At 31.1% G+C, this 17,463-nt stretch overlaps 6 protein-coding genes, 1 long non-coding RNA gene and 1 other non-coding gene across 11 annotated transcripts; 3 read left to right on the plus strand and 5 right to left on the minus strand.

Moving 5' to 3' along the window:
• Positions 1-229: 229 nt before the first annotated feature.
• On the plus strand, positions 230-2,966 carry LOC139105146 (FAD-dependent oxidoreductase domain-containing protein 1). Its single transcript, XM_070661086.1, has 7 exons — positions 230-372; positions 730-1,032; positions 1,130-1,630; positions 1,720-1,865; positions 1,951-2,037; positions 2,354-2,507; positions 2,614-2,966. The coding sequence occupies exons 1-7, from the start codon at positions 283-285 to the stop codon at positions 2,866-2,868; spliced, it is 1,536 nt and encodes a 511-aa protein (XP_070517187.1). The 5' UTR covers positions 230-282; the 3' UTR covers positions 2,869-2,966.
• Positions 245-983, minus strand: LOC139105151 (uncharacterized). The gene is made up of 3 exons (XR_011546135.1): positions 857-983; positions 494-560; positions 245-377 (listed from the first exon to the last, which is right to left on the minus strand). It is a non-coding gene; the product is annotated as an uncharacterized lncRNA (long non-coding RNA).
• Positions 2,967-2,970: 4 nt separating the features above from the next.
• Rel (nuclear factor NF-kappa-B family member relish) lies at positions 2,971-8,933 on the minus strand. 3 transcript variants are annotated; one of them, XM_070661079.1, is made up of 20 exons: positions 8,841-8,922; positions 8,496-8,535; positions 7,893-8,404; positions 7,168-7,311; positions 6,869-7,017; positions 6,599-6,762; positions 6,374-6,512; positions 6,142-6,283; positions 5,870-5,974; positions 5,669-5,780; positions 5,455-5,582; positions 5,139-5,345; positions 4,981-5,057; positions 4,592-4,834; positions 4,399-4,522; positions 3,997-4,241; positions 3,759-3,914; positions 3,579-3,689; positions 3,269-3,505; positions 2,971-3,168 (listed from the first exon to the last, which is right to left on the minus strand). In XM_070661079.1, exons 4-20 carry the CDS (start codon positions 7,244-7,246, stop codon positions 3,052-3,054), a joined length of 2,535 nt encoding a protein of 844 aa, XP_070517180.1. In that variant the 5' UTR covers positions 7,247-7,311; positions 7,893-8,404; positions 8,496-8,535; positions 8,841-8,922; the 3' UTR covers positions 2,971-3,051. The 3 variants fall into 3 exon arrangements, with proteins under 3 accessions (XP_070517180.1, XP_070517178.1, XP_070517179.1); XM_070661077.1 differs by having other exon boundaries at positions 7,623-8,404; XM_070661078.1 differs by lacking the exon at positions 8,496-8,535 and having other exon boundaries at positions 7,623-8,186; positions 8,841-8,933.
• Positions 8,927-11,554, plus strand: Had1 (beta Hydroxy acid dehydrogenase 1). The gene is made up of 6 exons (XM_070661088.1): positions 8,927-9,056; positions 9,948-10,135; positions 10,273-10,481; positions 10,575-10,732; positions 10,815-10,957; positions 11,041-11,554. Exons 1-6 carry the CDS (start codon positions 9,019-9,021, stop codon positions 11,259-11,261), a joined length of 957 nt encoding a protein of 318 aa, XP_070517189.1. The 5' UTR covers positions 8,927-9,018; the 3' UTR covers positions 11,262-11,554.
• On the minus strand, positions 11,544-12,904 carry Rpl24 (ribosomal protein L24). Its single transcript, XM_070661090.1, has 5 exons — positions 12,750-12,904; positions 12,544-12,619; positions 12,284-12,369; positions 12,056-12,217; positions 11,544-11,721 (listed from the first exon to the last, which is right to left on the minus strand). Exons 1-5 carry the CDS (start codon positions 12,752-12,754, stop codon positions 11,586-11,588), a joined length of 465 nt encoding a protein of 154 aa, XP_070517191.1. The 5' UTR covers positions 12,755-12,904; the 3' UTR covers positions 11,544-11,585.
• Positions 11,790-11,920, minus strand: LOC139105254 (small nucleolar RNA SNORA79). The gene has a single exon (XR_011546149.1). It is a non-coding gene; the product is annotated as a small nucleolar RNA SNORA79 (small nucleolar RNA).
• Larp7 (La related protein 7) lies at positions 12,836-15,937 on the plus strand. Of its 2 annotated transcripts, none has more exons than XM_070661081.1 (6): positions 12,836-12,926; positions 13,034-13,321; positions 13,470-13,816; positions 13,939-15,486; positions 15,586-15,730; positions 15,786-15,937. In XM_070661081.1, the coding sequence occupies exons 2-6, from the start codon at positions 13,069-13,071 to the stop codon at positions 15,935-15,937; spliced, it is 2,445 nt and encodes an 814-aa protein (XP_070517182.1). In that variant the 5' UTR covers positions 12,836-12,926; positions 13,034-13,068. The 2 variants fall into 2 exon arrangements, with proteins under 2 accessions (XP_070517182.1, XP_070517181.1); XM_070661080.1 differs by having other exon boundaries at positions 12,837-12,952.
• Positions 15,938-16,228: 291 nt separating this feature from the next.
• Positions 16,229-17,442, minus strand: Gar1 (Gar1 ribonucleoprotein). The gene is made up of 4 exons (XM_070661089.1): positions 17,329-17,442; positions 17,076-17,188; positions 16,708-16,948; positions 16,229-16,620 (listed from the first exon to the last, which is right to left on the minus strand). The coding sequence occupies exons 2-4, from the start codon at positions 17,183-17,185 to the stop codon at positions 16,351-16,353; spliced, it is 621 nt and encodes a 206-aa protein (XP_070517190.1). The 5' UTR covers positions 17,186-17,188; positions 17,329-17,442; the 3' UTR covers positions 16,229-16,350.
• Between the last annotated feature and the right edge of the window lie 21 nt (positions 17,443-17,463).

The raw sequence follows: 17,463 nt of genomic DNA on the forward strand, positions 1-17,463 counted from the left end.
TGATGATCATTTCTTTTCTTTATCAATTTAATCCATTTCAGAAGCTCGAGAAACGGCTAGATTTCTTTTTTTTTTATCTCCGTAGATCAAAATGATGTTAAAAAGAGAAAATCAAATATAACCCACCGAGTTTGACGTTGATAAATATTCAATAATTCTGTGTTCGTGTTTACGTGTTTTTCCGTGATTGCTTTTGATAAAGGAATGTTTGCCGGTGGTAAGGCAAGGTAAAGAGTGGTTTTGCCTCAGATTGTTTAATTAATCGAGACGCAGCCGACGAGAATGTTGCGATATTCGACACGCGTGCAGCTATCCGCTGACTTGCTGAAACAGCGACCAGCGGCTCAATTCACGAACTCCTTCAGGAAAGAGGTGAGCTATGAGCACAAAGTAATTTGAGGTTATAGGCTTAACATATAACGCTGATTAAAGATTTGTGAATTTAAATATAACAAATTTTGTTCTCGACATTTTTATCTTGTTGAAAGCTTACCTTAGATCAAAATACAGATCAAGCAAAGAAAACTCGGTGCCGAACTAAGCCTCTGTTTCGAATGTCCCTAAAAATAAAAACTTTATTAAATAAGTTCTTAATACATAAAATACGCGTGTTTTAAAAAAATTCAAATCATACTTGAATTATCTTTATTTATCGAATTCAACGTAGAAAACGTAAAATAAGAAAATTTTAATTAAACATCAGCTAAAGGTCTATAATTAAATTTACAGAGTTCAGAAATTAAGAGCAATGATGACAGTATGAAATATAAAACATTCGTTGACACCGTCACTTCAGGGCAAAGAATGCTGAAACATTTGAAGCGAGATTGGAATCTACTGAAACGTATTGTTTCACCTAACAGAGAATTTTCCGACTTTGAGAAGTTGTATAAAGGGCCCGAGATAATTCCTCAACAATGCGACGTGCTTATTATCGGTGGTGGTGCAATTGGTAGCTCGATAGCATATTGGTTAAAGCAGAAAGTCCATAGAGAAGAATTCAAAGTTGTTGTAATTGAGAAAGATCCTACGGTAGGCATCGATATGCATGTCTTTAAATTTTTTTTTTTTTTTCTTAATAAATTGTGCCATTAGTAGTAAAACGCATAATAATTAATTATTATTTCAGTATGCTAAAGCCTCCACAACTCTTTCGGTAGGTGGCTTGCGTCAACAATTCTCTCTTGAAGAAAATATTTACATGTCATTATATGGTGCAGAATTTTTACGAAATATCAACGAGCACTTAAGCATACCTGATGAACCCCCTATCGATGTAAATTTTCATCCTTATGGTTACCTGGTACTGGCGACCGAAGAGGGTGCCGAGACTTTAACACGGAATTCTGAACTACAAAATTCTTTGGGAGCAAAGAATATTGTTCTCACTCCAGATAAGCTCAAGCGCACGTTTCCTTGGATAAATACTGACGGGATTGCGGCAGGATGTCTTGGATTAGAAAAAGAAGGATGGTTTGATCCATGGTCATTGTTGTGTGCCTTCAAAAAAAAGGCTATTCACTTGGGTGCTCAATATATCAATGCTGAAGCCAAGGCTTTTCAGTATAGATCACTATCAGGGTTCTGTGATCGCGACATGAATCCTGCCAAAAAATTAGATAAAGTAGTAGTAAGTATGCAAGTATAAATATATAATATAATATAAATATATAATTCGTAATTATAGAATAATATCTAATATAGATTGTTTATTATTAGATAAAAACAAATGATGGTGAGATTAGAACAATACGGTTTGCCTTAGGTATTATTGCCGCAGGCGCATTTAGTGGCGATGTAGCCGAGTTGGCTGATATCGGAACAGGCGAAGGATTATTATCTGTACCTTTACCAGTTGTACCTCGGTAATTGCATTACTGAGAAAAACATTTTCATTTATTTTTTTTTTTTTTATTCATATAATTATCAATGTATAATTTTCTTTTACAGAAAGAGATATGTATATTGTGTCCATTGTCCTGATGGACCTGGTTTAAATACCCCTTTAGTGATTGATCCCAGTGGTGCATACTTTAGGTATTAGTCTAAATATTATATATATATATATATATATATATATATATATATATATATATATATATATACATACATACAAGTTGTTCCATAATAAATGGACACTTTTTCGCAATAACAGCCGAAATATGAATTTAAAAAATACTAATACTTTTTGGTGGTACACGACTGCTTATATCTCACTACGCGACTTACTCGACGCACGGATCGGACGAATAATCGGCGGTGACGCTTTATATTAAAGCAATTTTAATAAAAAATCAACGAATAAAATGATTATAATGCAATTTTTATCAAATGTGAACGAAATAATTTTCAGACGAGATGGTTTAGGAGGTAACTATATTTGTGGAAAATCACCAGAACCAGACGAAGAGCCATCAATTGAAAATTTAGACGTTGATCATGAATTTTTCGACAATAAAGTGTGGCCTTTACTCGCTCAAAGAGTACCAACATTTGAAAACTTGAAGGTACTTATCATTGCATTATAAAGTTAAAAAAATAGAGTATTCCATCCTAAATGTATTAAAATTATATTAACTTTCTTTTTTTTGACAATGTACCTTTATATATCAGGTGAAGTCTTCATGGGCTGGATTCTATGAATACAATACTTTTGACGAAAACGGTATTATAGGTCAACATCCTTATCACGACCATATATTCATAGCGACTGGTTTTAGCGGGCATGGCATTCAGAAGGCACCGGCGGTAGGTCGTGCAATGTCAGAGCTTATTCTGAATCATCGTTTTCTGACTATAGATTTATCCAAATTGAGTTTCACTAGATTCTTAACTTCGGAACCTATGAAAGAAGCTAATGTTTTTTAGACAGTGAAAAAAATCTTGTAATTTTTTTTGTATATAATTGTGTATGTATTATATAAATTTGTAAATAAAAAAAGTACCTTTAAAATTAATAATAAGAATGTCTAAATCTAATAATTTTATTTAAACTTAGTTATAATAAACATGTGACTATTTATGAAACTTTGATTTAATATGTAATCAGTTTTAAAATTTATTCTCTTGTTTCACTGATAAAATTTGACTCATATATGTCGCAGCAACTTCTTCGCCTATATCTTGAAATATTCTCTGCAATTCGCTGAGAGACGTATTGGTTTGTATCTAAAAAAAAAAAAAATAAATATGAACATAATAACTTGTTTCATTGTAAACATACATTTAAAAAATATAAAATGTTAAATATTTAAAGGAAAAATCTTACAGCGATATAATTCAAAAGAAGCAATGTCGAATTAGTTTTGCTCTGTTCAAAAACATTCATTAAATACTCAAAATTAAAAAAATTTGCCAATTTTTTCCATCCTTTTGTCTCATCAAGAATGTTTGCTAAATGCTTTTCCTGTTCTACATCCATCCAAACTTTATGTATGTCGTCTATATTTTCCTCTTTAATCATGCTCTCTAATATCTCGTTTTGACCAGAAACGAGTTGTAAAATCTGCAACAACAATTTTTCTTAACAATAAATATATATACTTCATATATGAGACAATATAGAAAGTTTTTCATACATCTGGCTTATTTGAGGCTAAATCAAAAGACGATTGTCCAGTGCATTCTTCCAAATTTTCATCTTCCGATTGTGTTTCGATTTTTACACCTTGCATCGGTTCTCCCTCAGCCTGTATATAAAAATATATTTAAGGAAAAATTAAAAGCATAAAATATTAACGGTAAACAATGGTACATACAACAGATGACTCGCGATTATAATTTCTTAAATGCGGATCAGCGCCATTTTGCATTAAAAGAGCACATATCTCCTTAGCTTTCGTCCCTGGTATAACGCACGCAGTGTGCAGCGCTGTGTTTCCACTAAAGTTTCTTTTGTTCACGTCTATCTTAGTCTGTTTGGAAAATAAAAAATATTAATACGATTTTTTTAATACAAATTTTGATATAAAAAGAGAATTTAATTTTTAATCTCACATTTTTTAACAGAAATTCAACAATATCTTGGTGGCTTCCTTCAACAGCTATATGTAAAGCAGTTCTTCCATAAGTCATGTCAGTACTATTTACGTCTGCGCCAGTCTGCACAAGAGAGCACACTGCATAATATGACCCCGCTTTGGCAGCTAATTGCAAAGGTGTCCATCCTAAATCCGTATTTGCTTCAATGTTGATCTCTTTTTCAGCTAATAAAATATCAATGCTTCTTTCCGCTTCTGGAACTAAAATTATTCAATTATAAATTTATGTATTTACATTTAAAATAAAAATTATTACACTATTTATTCGGCGATTATTATTATTTCTACGTCTAGATGAAAATGTGATCAATTTATTATAATTATTTTAAAGCAATATAATTATTTTATTATTACATACACTTTACAGCTCTATGCAATGGCATTTGTCCGTAATGATCAGTTATATTTGGATCCGCGCCAAGCATGAGTAATGCTTTTGTAATTTCTGGTTGATCTTGCGAAGCAGCATAATGCAACGGACTCTATACAGTATAACGCATTGTATTAAAATATTTTTAATTAAATAAAACGTAATAAACAAAAAAGTTTACCTTTCCAGAACTATTTCGAATATTCACTAATTCTTCAGCATCTTTATTTAAAAGACTCATAAGCCTTATGATTCGCTTTACATTTTCCTTTTGTCCATATCGAAGTGCACAATGTAATGGCGAGTCTCCGTAAGTTGTTCTATCTTTAAGCGCTTTTTTAATAATATCTATTGCTTTGTTTGGCTTCAATTTTATATTCATTGTTATATCAATTATAACATCTTTTGCAAACGATTTATCATCCTATAGAAATAAAATTTAATTATCAAATTGATACATAAGGAAATATAAATTACTATAATAAATATATTTTATAATATATATACTATAATATATATAATAAATATATTTTATAATATATATAATATATATACATTAAAAATACTTACCTTTTTACTCGGTGCACTATCGTAAGTTAATTTATCTTCGCTACCTTGCTGTATTAATTTCTCATATAACATAAGATCTAAATTTGAATATAATACATTTTTTTAATATATTGTGACTTTTTAATACATGCTTTTACTCCTATAAAAAAAATGTATACCGTCTGAATTTATGCGTTCAACGAAATCACGGAATTCCCCAGAAGAACATTTATCATCTAACATTTGTTTAAGTTCTTTAGATATGTCAGCACTTTCGGTGTTTAAAGGCGTATTTGATGATGTACTCGTTAAAAAAACATCATTGTTAAAAATTGTTTGCACCAATTCTGAGCTATTTGAATGAGATATTCGTGTCCTTTTCCTACCTATAATGGTGAAAAATAAAATTGTAAAAAGATATACATACAAAAAAAACATAAAAGAATGTTTAAAAAAAATTATACCTAAAAATGTTTGATATTAATCCTAACTCACCTATCATACGATCACTCGGCTTATACGTAAATTTAATAGGTTCTGAACAGGCAGAATCCGAAGGACGTTCTAATTGTATAAAGACTTCTTTTGGAGAAGTAATAGTTCGATCTCTATATGGTGGAGTTCTAAAAGTAAGCGCGATCAATTATATATGTTGCATAAAACACAATCAATATATGTTGCATAAAACACAATCATATATAATACACACCGAAATACCATAGCATATTGATGATGGACATCCAATTCCGAAAAACTACCATAATCGGCCCAGATTTCAATGTCGTCGTCATCGGTTTCAAAGAATTTTATCCTTATGTTTTCTGTAACGTAATGTGTTTTTTCTCAGTATATAAAACATATATTGTTGAACAAAATATTAACTAAAAATTAAAACAGCATATGTACTTACTTTTTGAAACTTTCTCTACAAGTATAAATACTTCTTCGCCACCTTCACAACTGCTAGTATACTTGTCAATTCTGCATATCTTAAGTTCTCCAGTTAATGCGCTTTCTGTTAAATTTTAAATATTAGAATTTTTACGATATCGGTAAAAAAAATTAGTAAAAATCTTATCAATTTTTATGTTACAGTATTTTATTTATTTTAAATTATAGAGTAATAAATATCGCTACCGCGTCTCTTGATCATATTTTATTACAATAAATTATTCAACTTACTCAAATTGTTGATTGGATTGCTATAAACTGGGGCTGTAATCGGTCTCATAATATTATGTTCGTCTTTAATAAATCCTTGAAAACAAAGAGCAACGCTATTCAAGTTTATAGACTTCTGATACACCTCCACGTCGGCTTTAATCTGTAACCATCAAAAAACACTTTTTGAAGTGTATTTAAATTAATTAACATTTTTTTTTTTTAATAAATATAAAACAACATTAAGATTTACTTGAGCATCATCACGTAAATTAAGAGTAGCATTTATATTTGTGCGTTTGCGTTCCTCCAGAATTTCTTCGCGCAATTTAAATACTATTTCATCTTTAACGTTTCTTCTTGCTGTATGTATTATGCCCATACCATGAAATCTGAAATAAAAGCATATATAATGCTAACTAAAAAATAAAATTAACGTTTACTTTAAATTATTTAACATTAGGAGGTATAGACGTACTCTGCTGTAAAATCATTTTGAGGTGAAACTTCTATATAATGTGGATCTCCTTTATCTACACCATTCATTCGCCTCACTAATCTATGAGCATGTGGTATCCTGAGACCTTCATCAGTGGTAACTAATGTGCAACGTATTATAGCTTTATCCAAAAAATTATGCAACTAAAAGTACAAATAACATTGTTATATATAAAGAAAAATTAGTTTTAAATAGTCATATATTAATTTTTCAATAATATTAATGTAAAAAAAAATTTAGTGTATTTACCTTGACTGCAGGTACATTACTTTTATTTCGTTTACGTCCGTTAAATACACCTAGCAAACTTCCATGTGTCCCTACCATTTCAGATCTGTACCGGAATCTGAATTTATCCATGGGTTGCACTAAAATACTGATGTAGGACTCACCAATCACTAATAAATAAAATAAAAAAATTTAATTATATTCTTCTGTAAAATAATTATTAATAACATTAAAATAAAAATTTAATGTTATGTATTACGTTTATAATTCATAATAAGTAGGGATGTAATTAACCAAGGAAATTTAAAATTAGAATGCACCTTCATTTGTTAAATTAATATAATCATCTGTAGCATGTATAGGTGACAAGGACGTTGACATAGGTGACATGGTACTCATATTTCCTTGAGATCCAACACTGCTAAATGGGCTTAAGATACCTGCACTACCCAGTGGTGTTAAATCTGAAAAATGCAAAAAAAAATACATTTTAAGATTGTCCATGCAATCTTTAAAAAAAAAAAAAAAAAAAACATTGTTTCTATTTATTTGTCAAATAAAGAGCACAAATCAAAATTTTTCTTTATCACATAGAAGCAACTATCAGCTGGGATTTGAAATAGTGGACATATAGACAACTAAGCGTTGGGATGACATGCCAAAATAACCGACCCACAAACCAATACATTGATTCTTGTTATGATTGTTTTGCGTTAGTGTGTTTGGGATACAGAACAAAATACGCACGTGGCGTCAGAGCGCTTGCTCGCATTACCATTGAATTGGAAGTCTTCGTTATCTGCGATAACGTCAGTCAGTATGCTTCGCACTGCCATGTTAACGTTCTCGTACGCATCTGGCATTTTTACACCGAGTTCTCCTCACTTCGCGAGTTAACAAAGTATGACTCGAAGTGGAGTTGTGACGCCTGCCACGCGAGTGTCGCAGAGTATTCAGAGACCCAGACTCTTGGATTGACGATCGTTAGAATTCAATAAACTACTCTCAACACAATACCGTAGAGCAACGCAAGCTTATTACTCACCAAATGCACACAGTCGACTGACTTTAATTCCTTATTGCGTGAAGAGTATAACCTTGTCGATCGCCACCGGTTTTTCCCCCGAGAACGCATACGCACGTATACCATCACATGTCAACGTGCATGGACTTTCCGCTTTAGGAATGTGCCTTGCGTTATACGGTACCCCAGGAAACATACGCATTCAAAAAATATTCCTTAAAATTCCAAAAACGTCCTGCTAATCTGCTACATTCCATAAACAGTTTGATTTTCCTTCAAAATACAGTTTTCAGTTCATATTTATCTTGTGTGTATCTGAAATCATGCAAAATACAAACGTGAGCATTAAAAACGTTAAAACCATTTAAGACTTACTTTAGTCTTGTGCAATAAAAATTGTATTAATAATAATTGTGATAACTAATTTTTCTTCCTTTGTAATTTTCCTTCAAAATATATTTTCTATTTCGCGTCTCCTACTTTTTATTCTCATTTTTGTAATATTCTACTTGTATTTTTTGTGTAGTTGTTTTCTAAAAATGATTATTTTTGTATTACTGCTACCAGAAGATAAACGAGAATTATTTAACACTTGTTTGAAAAGTTCAAATAAAGGTAAATTACATTTTGATACTTTCTTTGTTCTCTTGATATTTTCTTTGTGCTGCAAAATATAATACCAAATTAATTAAGCAGACCTTTTAATTAGCAAGACAATATTGTTAATATTTCAAACTAAAATACAGTTTTAGTGAAAAAATACATATCGTAAGTTTTTTGTTGAAGCGAAATAAATAGTAATAAAGTAAAAAACAAAAAATAAAGAATTATAAAACTTATTATATTTAACGTAAATAATCTAACACTAAATAAGCTTGAATGCTTTTTTATTTTGTAGCAAAGAGAATTGTTGAAATGAAGCGTGTTATAATTCTTCAAGATAACGGTATTACAAATATGTGCTAGTACCTGTACAGATATGCTATAATCTTGCAACATTCACTTTACATGTAGTGGGGAGACTGATAGTACGAAGATATATATACATCTCTGAACACTTTTAAGCTATCCGTGGTATTGAGTGTGCTAAACAACACTTGTAACTTGTAGAACACTTTCCTTACAAACATCAAATCGAACCATCACAATGTCACCTAAAAACGAAAAAATTGGAATTATTGGAAGGTAATTAAGATTGTGATTCATTGTTTTGCATAAAATTACAAGATGTAATATTCTTTTGCATAAAACTATAAAATGCAATAATTATATAACATGTTGTTTGCTCAATGTACTTTTTTATAGATATAATGATTACTCGTAATGAATCAGATTGTAAAATTTTTTTATCATAGCCAATTATTTTTCTTAACAATGCACATCATTACTGACAAGTCTACAAATTTGCAAATGCTTTATACTGAATTAGTTGTAATATCATTCAAAAAATTAATTTTATCTATTATAACCAATATTTATTTAATTGTATCATAATTGTTTTTCTAAAAATTCCATTAGTTATTTTTAAATTATTATTTTTTCGCTTATGATTAAAGCAACAATGTACAAATCACTATTTATAAAAAATAAACTTATTTATAAAATATGAGAGAAAGATATTGCTTTAACAGATAAAACTGACCTTCGCAGATGATTCACAAAGGTTGTTTTAGAAAGGAGAATTATATCTCTATTAATCATGATATATGTATAATGATTCATAATTTTAAATCTTTATAGCTATTTTCATAACTCATTTTATTAATTGATTATCATATTAAATCAATTTTTTTTCAAGGCACGATATTTTACGAAAAAAAATATTGAAAGATTATTAAGTAATTACGATTTTTTACTGTACTTTTCCAAAGATAAGATAATTTGCAAAATGCCGATAAACAACGTTTCTTAATATTATATCTAATAAAATGACACTTATAATGACGATTTTATAAATAAAATATATGTCGTAACACACGATTAAAAAACAAATTTAAATTTAAAATGTAAATTTGAGTAACAAATTTTATACCTTTCATAAAATTTATTTGTTTTTTTCTTTAATATAAATTCCAGCGGCTTAATTGGACGCAGCTGGTCGATGCTTTTTGCTAGTGTGGGATACCAAGTGACTATTTATGATATTGTTCAAGAGCAAGTTAAAAATGCATTAGAAGACATCCGTCAGCAGTTAAAACATCTTGAAACTGATGGCCTTCTTCGTGGTACACTGACTGCGGATCAACAATTTAATCTGATAAAAGGTGCGTTTGTGTTTTTCTTCTTTTGATTTATCACTATAACGATCGTTCTCCTCTTCTTGTGTAGAAACGATTGTGCGAGATGTAATCACATATTGAAAAAATATTTCGGGAAATTTAAATAAGAATCTGGATTGCAGGATCATCCAATTTGGCGGAAACTGTCAAGGGAGCGAAACTGGTTCAAGAATGCGTGCCAGAAAATCTTCCGTTGAAGATGAAACTGTATAATGAGCTCGACACAGTCGTTGACGACAAGGTAATCATGTCATCTTCAACGTCCACGTTTCGCCCGTCTCTTTTCAGCGAAAAGCTAAAACACCGTGAACAAATTATCGTCTCTCACCCTGTACGTATTTTTAAACTATTTACAATGCATAAAATAATTTATAAATTTTTTACCGAATTTTTGTTATAAACTTAAACTCTTATGTAAATGCAGGTAAACCCTCCTTATTACGTACCACTTGTGGAAATAGTGCCAGCCCCATGGACGCGTCCTGATATTCCTGAGAAAACAAAGGCTATAATGACTGAAATCGGACAAAAACCCGTTATTCTTAATAAAGAAATCGATGGTTTTGCGCTTAATAGAATACAGTACGTAATCAAACGTTTCGTTTACAGAAAATTATTTTTGAATTATGTCTTTAAATACTTCACATAAAAAGTCATACAATAGGTACGCAATTTTAAATGAAGCCTGGAGATTGGTAGCTGACGGAGTTTTAAACGCAAAGGATATTGATGCAGTGATGAGTGAAGGTCTCGGAATGCGTTACGCCTTCCTCGGTGCTTTTGAAGCCGCACATCTGAATGCCGAAGGTAAGTCACTCGGATGTAATTAAGTCGGCAGTATTAAAAAAATCGTTTTTCCTCGGAAATGTATTTGTATCATCGTATTCTAGGAATGAAAAAATATTGTGAAACGTATAATAAATCAATCTACGATACAAGTATGACTTTCGGGCCAGTGCCCAGGTTCGAGGGTGAGATGGCAGAAAAGATCAGCAACGAGTTGAACGAGATGTGCCCACTCAACAAGTTGCAGGAACGACGCGCGTGGCGAGATATTGCCTTGACAAAGTTGTCCATCCTCAAAAAAGAATTAAATCAAATAAAACAATAAAATTTTATAAATTGTGTAAATGCAATGTATCTCAACATTGAAATTTTTTATAAAACATCTCTATGTAATTAATAAATTTCATCAAATATAAGAAATTTATTATTTCTATTATAAAACATAAAAGCAAATTGTTTTGTTCTTACATTATAACAGGAACCGAATATATTCCGATTGCTATTATGTAAAAACAAAATAATATATATAAAATAAATATCTTAATTTTTGTTATGGCTATATGTCCTAAAATAATTTTTCATATAGTTAATACAATAAAAGCATAAGTCAAATTGGAATTGTTTTACTTTATTAATATAGCTACAGCCTTTAACGTTTTCCTCCAACGCGAGGTGCAGATTTTTGCGTCACTTTTGCAACTTTCTGTTTGGCTACTTGTTTTGCTTTTGGAGGAGCAACAGCCTTCTTTGTTGCCTTTGCAGCCCGCTTTTGTTCCTTTGCAGCCCTAGAAGAATAAGAATTTAGTTAAACAACATTATTAGAACATAAACCATGAATAGACTATTAAATATAAATTGTATGAATCCGCAAAAGCCAGACAATGCAATTAAAATTACAGTTCCGGGTGAAGTAATCCATTTTTACTTTAAGACATTCTGAAATCTAACAAAACATAAAAAATTTTATCAGAGGAACAGATGTCTATCATGCAATTCAGTTTTAAGCAAAATATATTTGCTATTTATTTATAAATTGCTTTAGAGAAAGCAGTTCTTTATTTAATCAAAAAAATGAATACTAATGTATAATTAATACTTAATAATCAGAAATTTAATTACTTGATTGCCTGTTCTCTTTGAGCTTTACGAATTTCGGGCTTCATGTTACGTTTGGCCAAGATATCTGTGAGAGAAGCACCTACGATGGCGCGCTGGAACTTCTGTGTACGCCTCGTTCTTTTCTTGGTTTGTTCCTCTTCCTGACCCTTCTTATGTTTACGTCTAAAAATCGATCATTTGTTAGTTCAAAAAATAAAAAAATTATACATTGCTTAAATGTATTCTTACCTGTATAAAACAGTCCATGTCACTTTCCTCGGATTTCGCCTCATCAAGTGGGCAGACTCGCACTTCGAGTTGAGGAAGGTGAAAGTCTGCGAAAATAAAACTAAGGTTAAGTACGCCACGTGCAACATGTGCAACAAAATACATGTACGAGAGGACATAGATAACGATTGGGCAATAATCAGGAAACACAATAGAAAGGCAATGGATCGTCCATTATTCCGCTTGCATCGTCTTTACATTAAAGTGCTGATAATACTCACCTTTCCGTCAACTTTGACCATGGTCTTGCCATGGCCCGGATATATCTTGTATCCGCTGTACGCGCACAAACCGATCCTGGAAATATCATATGTGGATTAATTACGGGCATCGTACCAATGTAACTCATTGCGTTCTATCGCCTATGCAACGGGATTATAGCAAAATTATAAGATGTACATCTGGGAGACAAAAAACTATAACTTACTTCATCGTGACGAACGCCAAGAAACGCACTCCACAAAAATTGACAAAAATGGCCGACCCGTTCACCGAAGTTCTTGAACATGCGCAAGAAAATTTTACGCGCGGAGCACGCTGCACTTGGAATTCTTCGGAACTATTTAGAACTGCGAGAATGTGGCTATACGTTGTTTCTAACGAGGTTTTGCGATTGATATAACCTATCTTGTAAAAATTTAATAAATGATAAATGAAATAGAAACTATACGTCGATTTGAAAATTGACTAACGTCTGAATATTTTTTCTAGTGCGTGGACGAATACTTTATCTAGAAGCTTGTTGTATGTTTTTTGAGAATACAATGGTGATGGAGGAATCAGATATGGAATTGGCCTCGGAAAACATACCGGTTCCTCAAGTGCAGAAGCCAATAGTCGATACAGTCAAGCGCAACAAGTCAGCAGGCGCTTCACGTAAACCGAGACTGAGAAAAAAAGCGTTACATGATGCTATACTGAAGCAAATGGAATTTTATTTTAGTAATGCTAACTTGAGCAAAGATCGCTACCTATCGGGACTTTTGAGAGAAAATCCTTGTGAGTATACATTTTTTTTCTTAACGCTTTTAATTTAAGATTAATCAAATTTAATAATAATTTAGGTATTGAAAAGTATAATACCTTACTATTTGTATTAATATTTGATTATTAACTGTAATTGTATATTTGTTTTATGATCTTTCAGACATAGATCTTGAGGTATTTACAAGATGCAACAAACTACGCGAGCTAAGCACAGACATAAACAGAATAGCTAAAGCTTTGCAGGGATCAACTATGTTAAAAGTATCAGAAGATGGTACAAAGGTCTGTCGATTGACACCAATTGAGAAAAAGGAAAATATTGATGAGTGTACAATTTATGTACAAAACCTACCTCCAGATGCTGATCATGACTGGTTGATATCAATTTTTTCTAAATATGGATCAGTGGACTATGTTTCAATTCCACGTTACAAGAGCAATAGAAAAATAAAAGGGTTTGCATTTGTAGAATTTGATACACCCAGTAGTGCTCAAGAGTGCATTAAGGTAAGAATTAATATGCATTAGTGTGGATCAAATACATCACTATATAAATGCAAATGTGAAAAATAAAGCTAGTATTTTATTTAACTCAGAAATGTTATAGTTTTTAATTGGTTATTTTACAGACATTCCAAAAAAAAGGACGTGTTTTACCACCATATGCACCTCCCAATGAGTTATTAAGTATAACAACATTTGATGAACCTAACAAAGATGCAGTGGTTGGAGTAATTAATTCAAAGGTAAAAATAAAATTCAAAGACAATGAAAAAGAAAAAGTACTCAATGAAGAAATTGTGAATAAAGATAATAATCGGGATGATACAGAGATTAATATCAAACAAAGTTTTAAAAAGAGAAAATATTCTCTAGAAAAATCATTAGTTACAGATGAAAGTGATATTAAAGTCATTAAGAAAAAGAAAAAAGAACTTGCTGATCAAAATATGACGGATCAAAAAGATGAAAAAGAAAAGGTATCAAAAGTTGAATTTGAGGATAAAGATAATACTTGTGATAATGAAATAAATACAACAGATAATAATGGAAGACAAAATTCAAAAAAAAGAAAACATTCTTCGGAAAAAATTGTTGTAGATGAAAATGATATTAAAATAAGAAAAAAGAAAAAAGACATAAATCAGAGTATAACAGATCAGCAGTACGAAAAGAAAAAAATATTAAAAGAAGACTCTGAAGATAAAATTAATGAAATAGATGCAGTGGATAATAATGAAAGACAAAATATAAAAAAAGAAAAATATGTTGCAGAAATACCATGTGTTACAGACGAAAACGATTTTAAAATCAAGAAAAAAAAAAAAGCTACAGATCAAATTATAACAAATCCGCTAAATGAAAGAGAGAAACTATTAAAAGAAGAATCTGAAAATAAGGATAATACTTATGATAACGAAATAGATGTAGATAATAACGATCGACAAAGCCTAAAGAAAAAGAAGCTTGTTCCAGAAAAATTATATAGTAAAGACGAAAGAGATATCAAAGTTACTGGAAATAGTAATATAGAAATTCAAGATATTTCAAACAAAAAAGAGAAAAAAAAGAGAAAACTTACAATAGATGATACCATTATTACAAATGACATCAGTGGAGAAGTAAAAAAAGAATGTCCAAAACCCATGACAAATTCGAATAAAAATAAAACTACAGAGTTGGAATATCCATTTGAAGACGATGAGAACAATAAAGCAGACGCTTCATTACAAACAGAGGATCATTCTTCGAAAAATGTCGGTATGAGAAATAGTGATGTTGAAGAAACTAGCGCTGATGAAAGAAAGAAGAAAAAAAATCGAAAAAAGAGAAGTAAAATTCAGAAGAATGATATCTCCAATAAAATCGGATTGCAAGTAATGGCGAAGTCAGATTGGAAGCGTCTTAGGAATAGATATTTAGATTTACAGCGACATAAAATGTCAGAATTAAAATTACATTTAAGGAAAGCTGAAGTGGAAAGAGGCGGAATTATGACAAAAAATGGATATTATGATAAAACTGCACAAAATAATACATTGCACGATAAATCTAAATATGAAAATGATAACGAGAATTTTAATGAAGAAAAATCTTACGGACGCGTTAATTATGCGCCAGGAATCATAGTGAAAATCGAAATGGATGAACCTTGCACAGATTTACAGAGTTTTAAGGTATATTAATATAAAAAAAAAAACTTAAATATGTTACAATTGCATTGTTAACAAAAACTTTAAGTGGAAAGATATACATATATTACATTTTTTTTTTAGATGGAGTTGAAAGACAACAATTCTGTGAAATATATAGATATAACAGCTGATTCCTGTGAAGCTTATGTAAGATACGACACGGCAGAAGCTGCTCAGGCATTCGTACAGAAAAGCTATGAAGGAAGACGCTTAACTGTTTTAGAAGGTAAATATCATCAGAATAATATATTCACAATTATTTTTACATGCCAATTTTTCAGGTGAAGAGGAAAAGTTATATTGGAATAAAATATTAGAAGACAGAATAGAAAAGTTGAGCAAAAATAAAAGAGTTAGGCAAAGAGGACGTGTTAAATTGCTTAAACGAGCGGAAAAAGAACTCGGAAAGTGTATAAAGTTTGATCAAGATTGATTTATCATATTTGATTTTATACTCATAAATATACAGGGTGTTCTATTTTCGAGAGTAGATAGAACTTATTAAATAGGAAGAAAAATCCTATGCCGTTTTTTATTTTTCGCGATAATAAAAAATTCGTGATATAAATTTTAAAGATACTAGTACTTTAACTTGTCCATTTACTATGGGACACCCTGTATACATCACGACACAAATCTACATGTGGATATGTACGTACGTATGTAATTAATGATGTCATAATTGATATATAGCTGAAGTAATTAACAAAATAATTAACAAGAATTTAAAAGCTGAATTATATAAAATATTTTATTTTTTCGTGATTTAAAATACTTACAATTATAGGACCTATTATGAAATATTTAGGTATATTAACACATTTTTTATTTCTTTAATTTTAAATTCTACCATCTTCCTCTACCTCCTCGACCACCACCCGAACGATTAAATCCTCCACTGCCGCCGCGACCTCTAAATCCTCCACTGCCTCCGCCCCCTCTGTTACCAAAACCACCTCCTCCTCTTCCAGATCCTCTCCCACCTCTACCAAAGCCTCCTCCTCTGCTTCCACCTCTTTTCATAACCCTGCCAGGACCACCACCCCTTCCTTTTTCTCCAGGAGGCTTTGGTAAAAACCTTTGAAGAGGTAATAACTTTGCTGGGTCGATATAAAACTATAATCAATAATTAATAAAATATATAGATACAATTCATCTACAAAATTTTTAGGATAACATGATTTGATAAGTAAAATGTAATACTTGAACATCCTTTTGAAAACTGCCAGCCTTTACATTTTCTGATAATTTAACAGATACATAATAGTCACGAATATTGCCAAATATTTCATCTATTTTACCAATCTGCTGTTTATTCTCTGTATAGATTGGTGCATTGAAAAAGGGTACTTGTTCAATGTCAACTTTAAGAACTAAATCGTTCTCCACTGTCCATGTAAAGTGTCCTAAAGGCGTTACAGTTTCCGGAGGTCCTTGGTCATACCTAAAATAAATTTGGATAAGAAAAACGTGTTTAATGCATTACAATTTCACTTACTATCTAACTTAATTTTTGTAAACTTGTCTGGTAAATTTTGTGCAGATTATCAATGAAATATTGTTGAAATTACCCTCTATTCCTGTCGAAACCACCAGGACGACCCCTGTTAAACCCTCCACCACCTCGGCCACCCCTAAAACCTCCGCCACCTCTGCCACCGCCACGTCCACGGAAAGACATAACCTTTCAAGAATATTAACTCTTCACAATTAATATGTTAATTATGAATAGATTTATAATTTCAATAAATTTTTTATTTGTACACCATTCATATATTTTTATTTCAATTGAAAAATAAAAGAAACAAATATATTTTCACGTGCTTTTCGAAAAAATGCCGGTACCGGAATGTACTACATAGAATTGTGCATGCGTACGCTCGAACCACGTGCGCTATACCGCAGCATATACTGTGCTCAGAGAGCCCAACCTGCCCAACTCAGAATCGCGGCTTCCAC

Source organism: Cardiocondyla obscurior, linkage group LG08 (assembly GCF_019399895.1).
Source record: "Cardiocondyla obscurior isolate alpha-2009 linkage group LG08, Cobs3.1, whole genome shotgun sequence".
Classification (NCBI taxonomy): Eukaryota; Metazoa; Arthropoda; class Insecta; order Hymenoptera; family Formicidae; genus Cardiocondyla; species Cardiocondyla obscurior.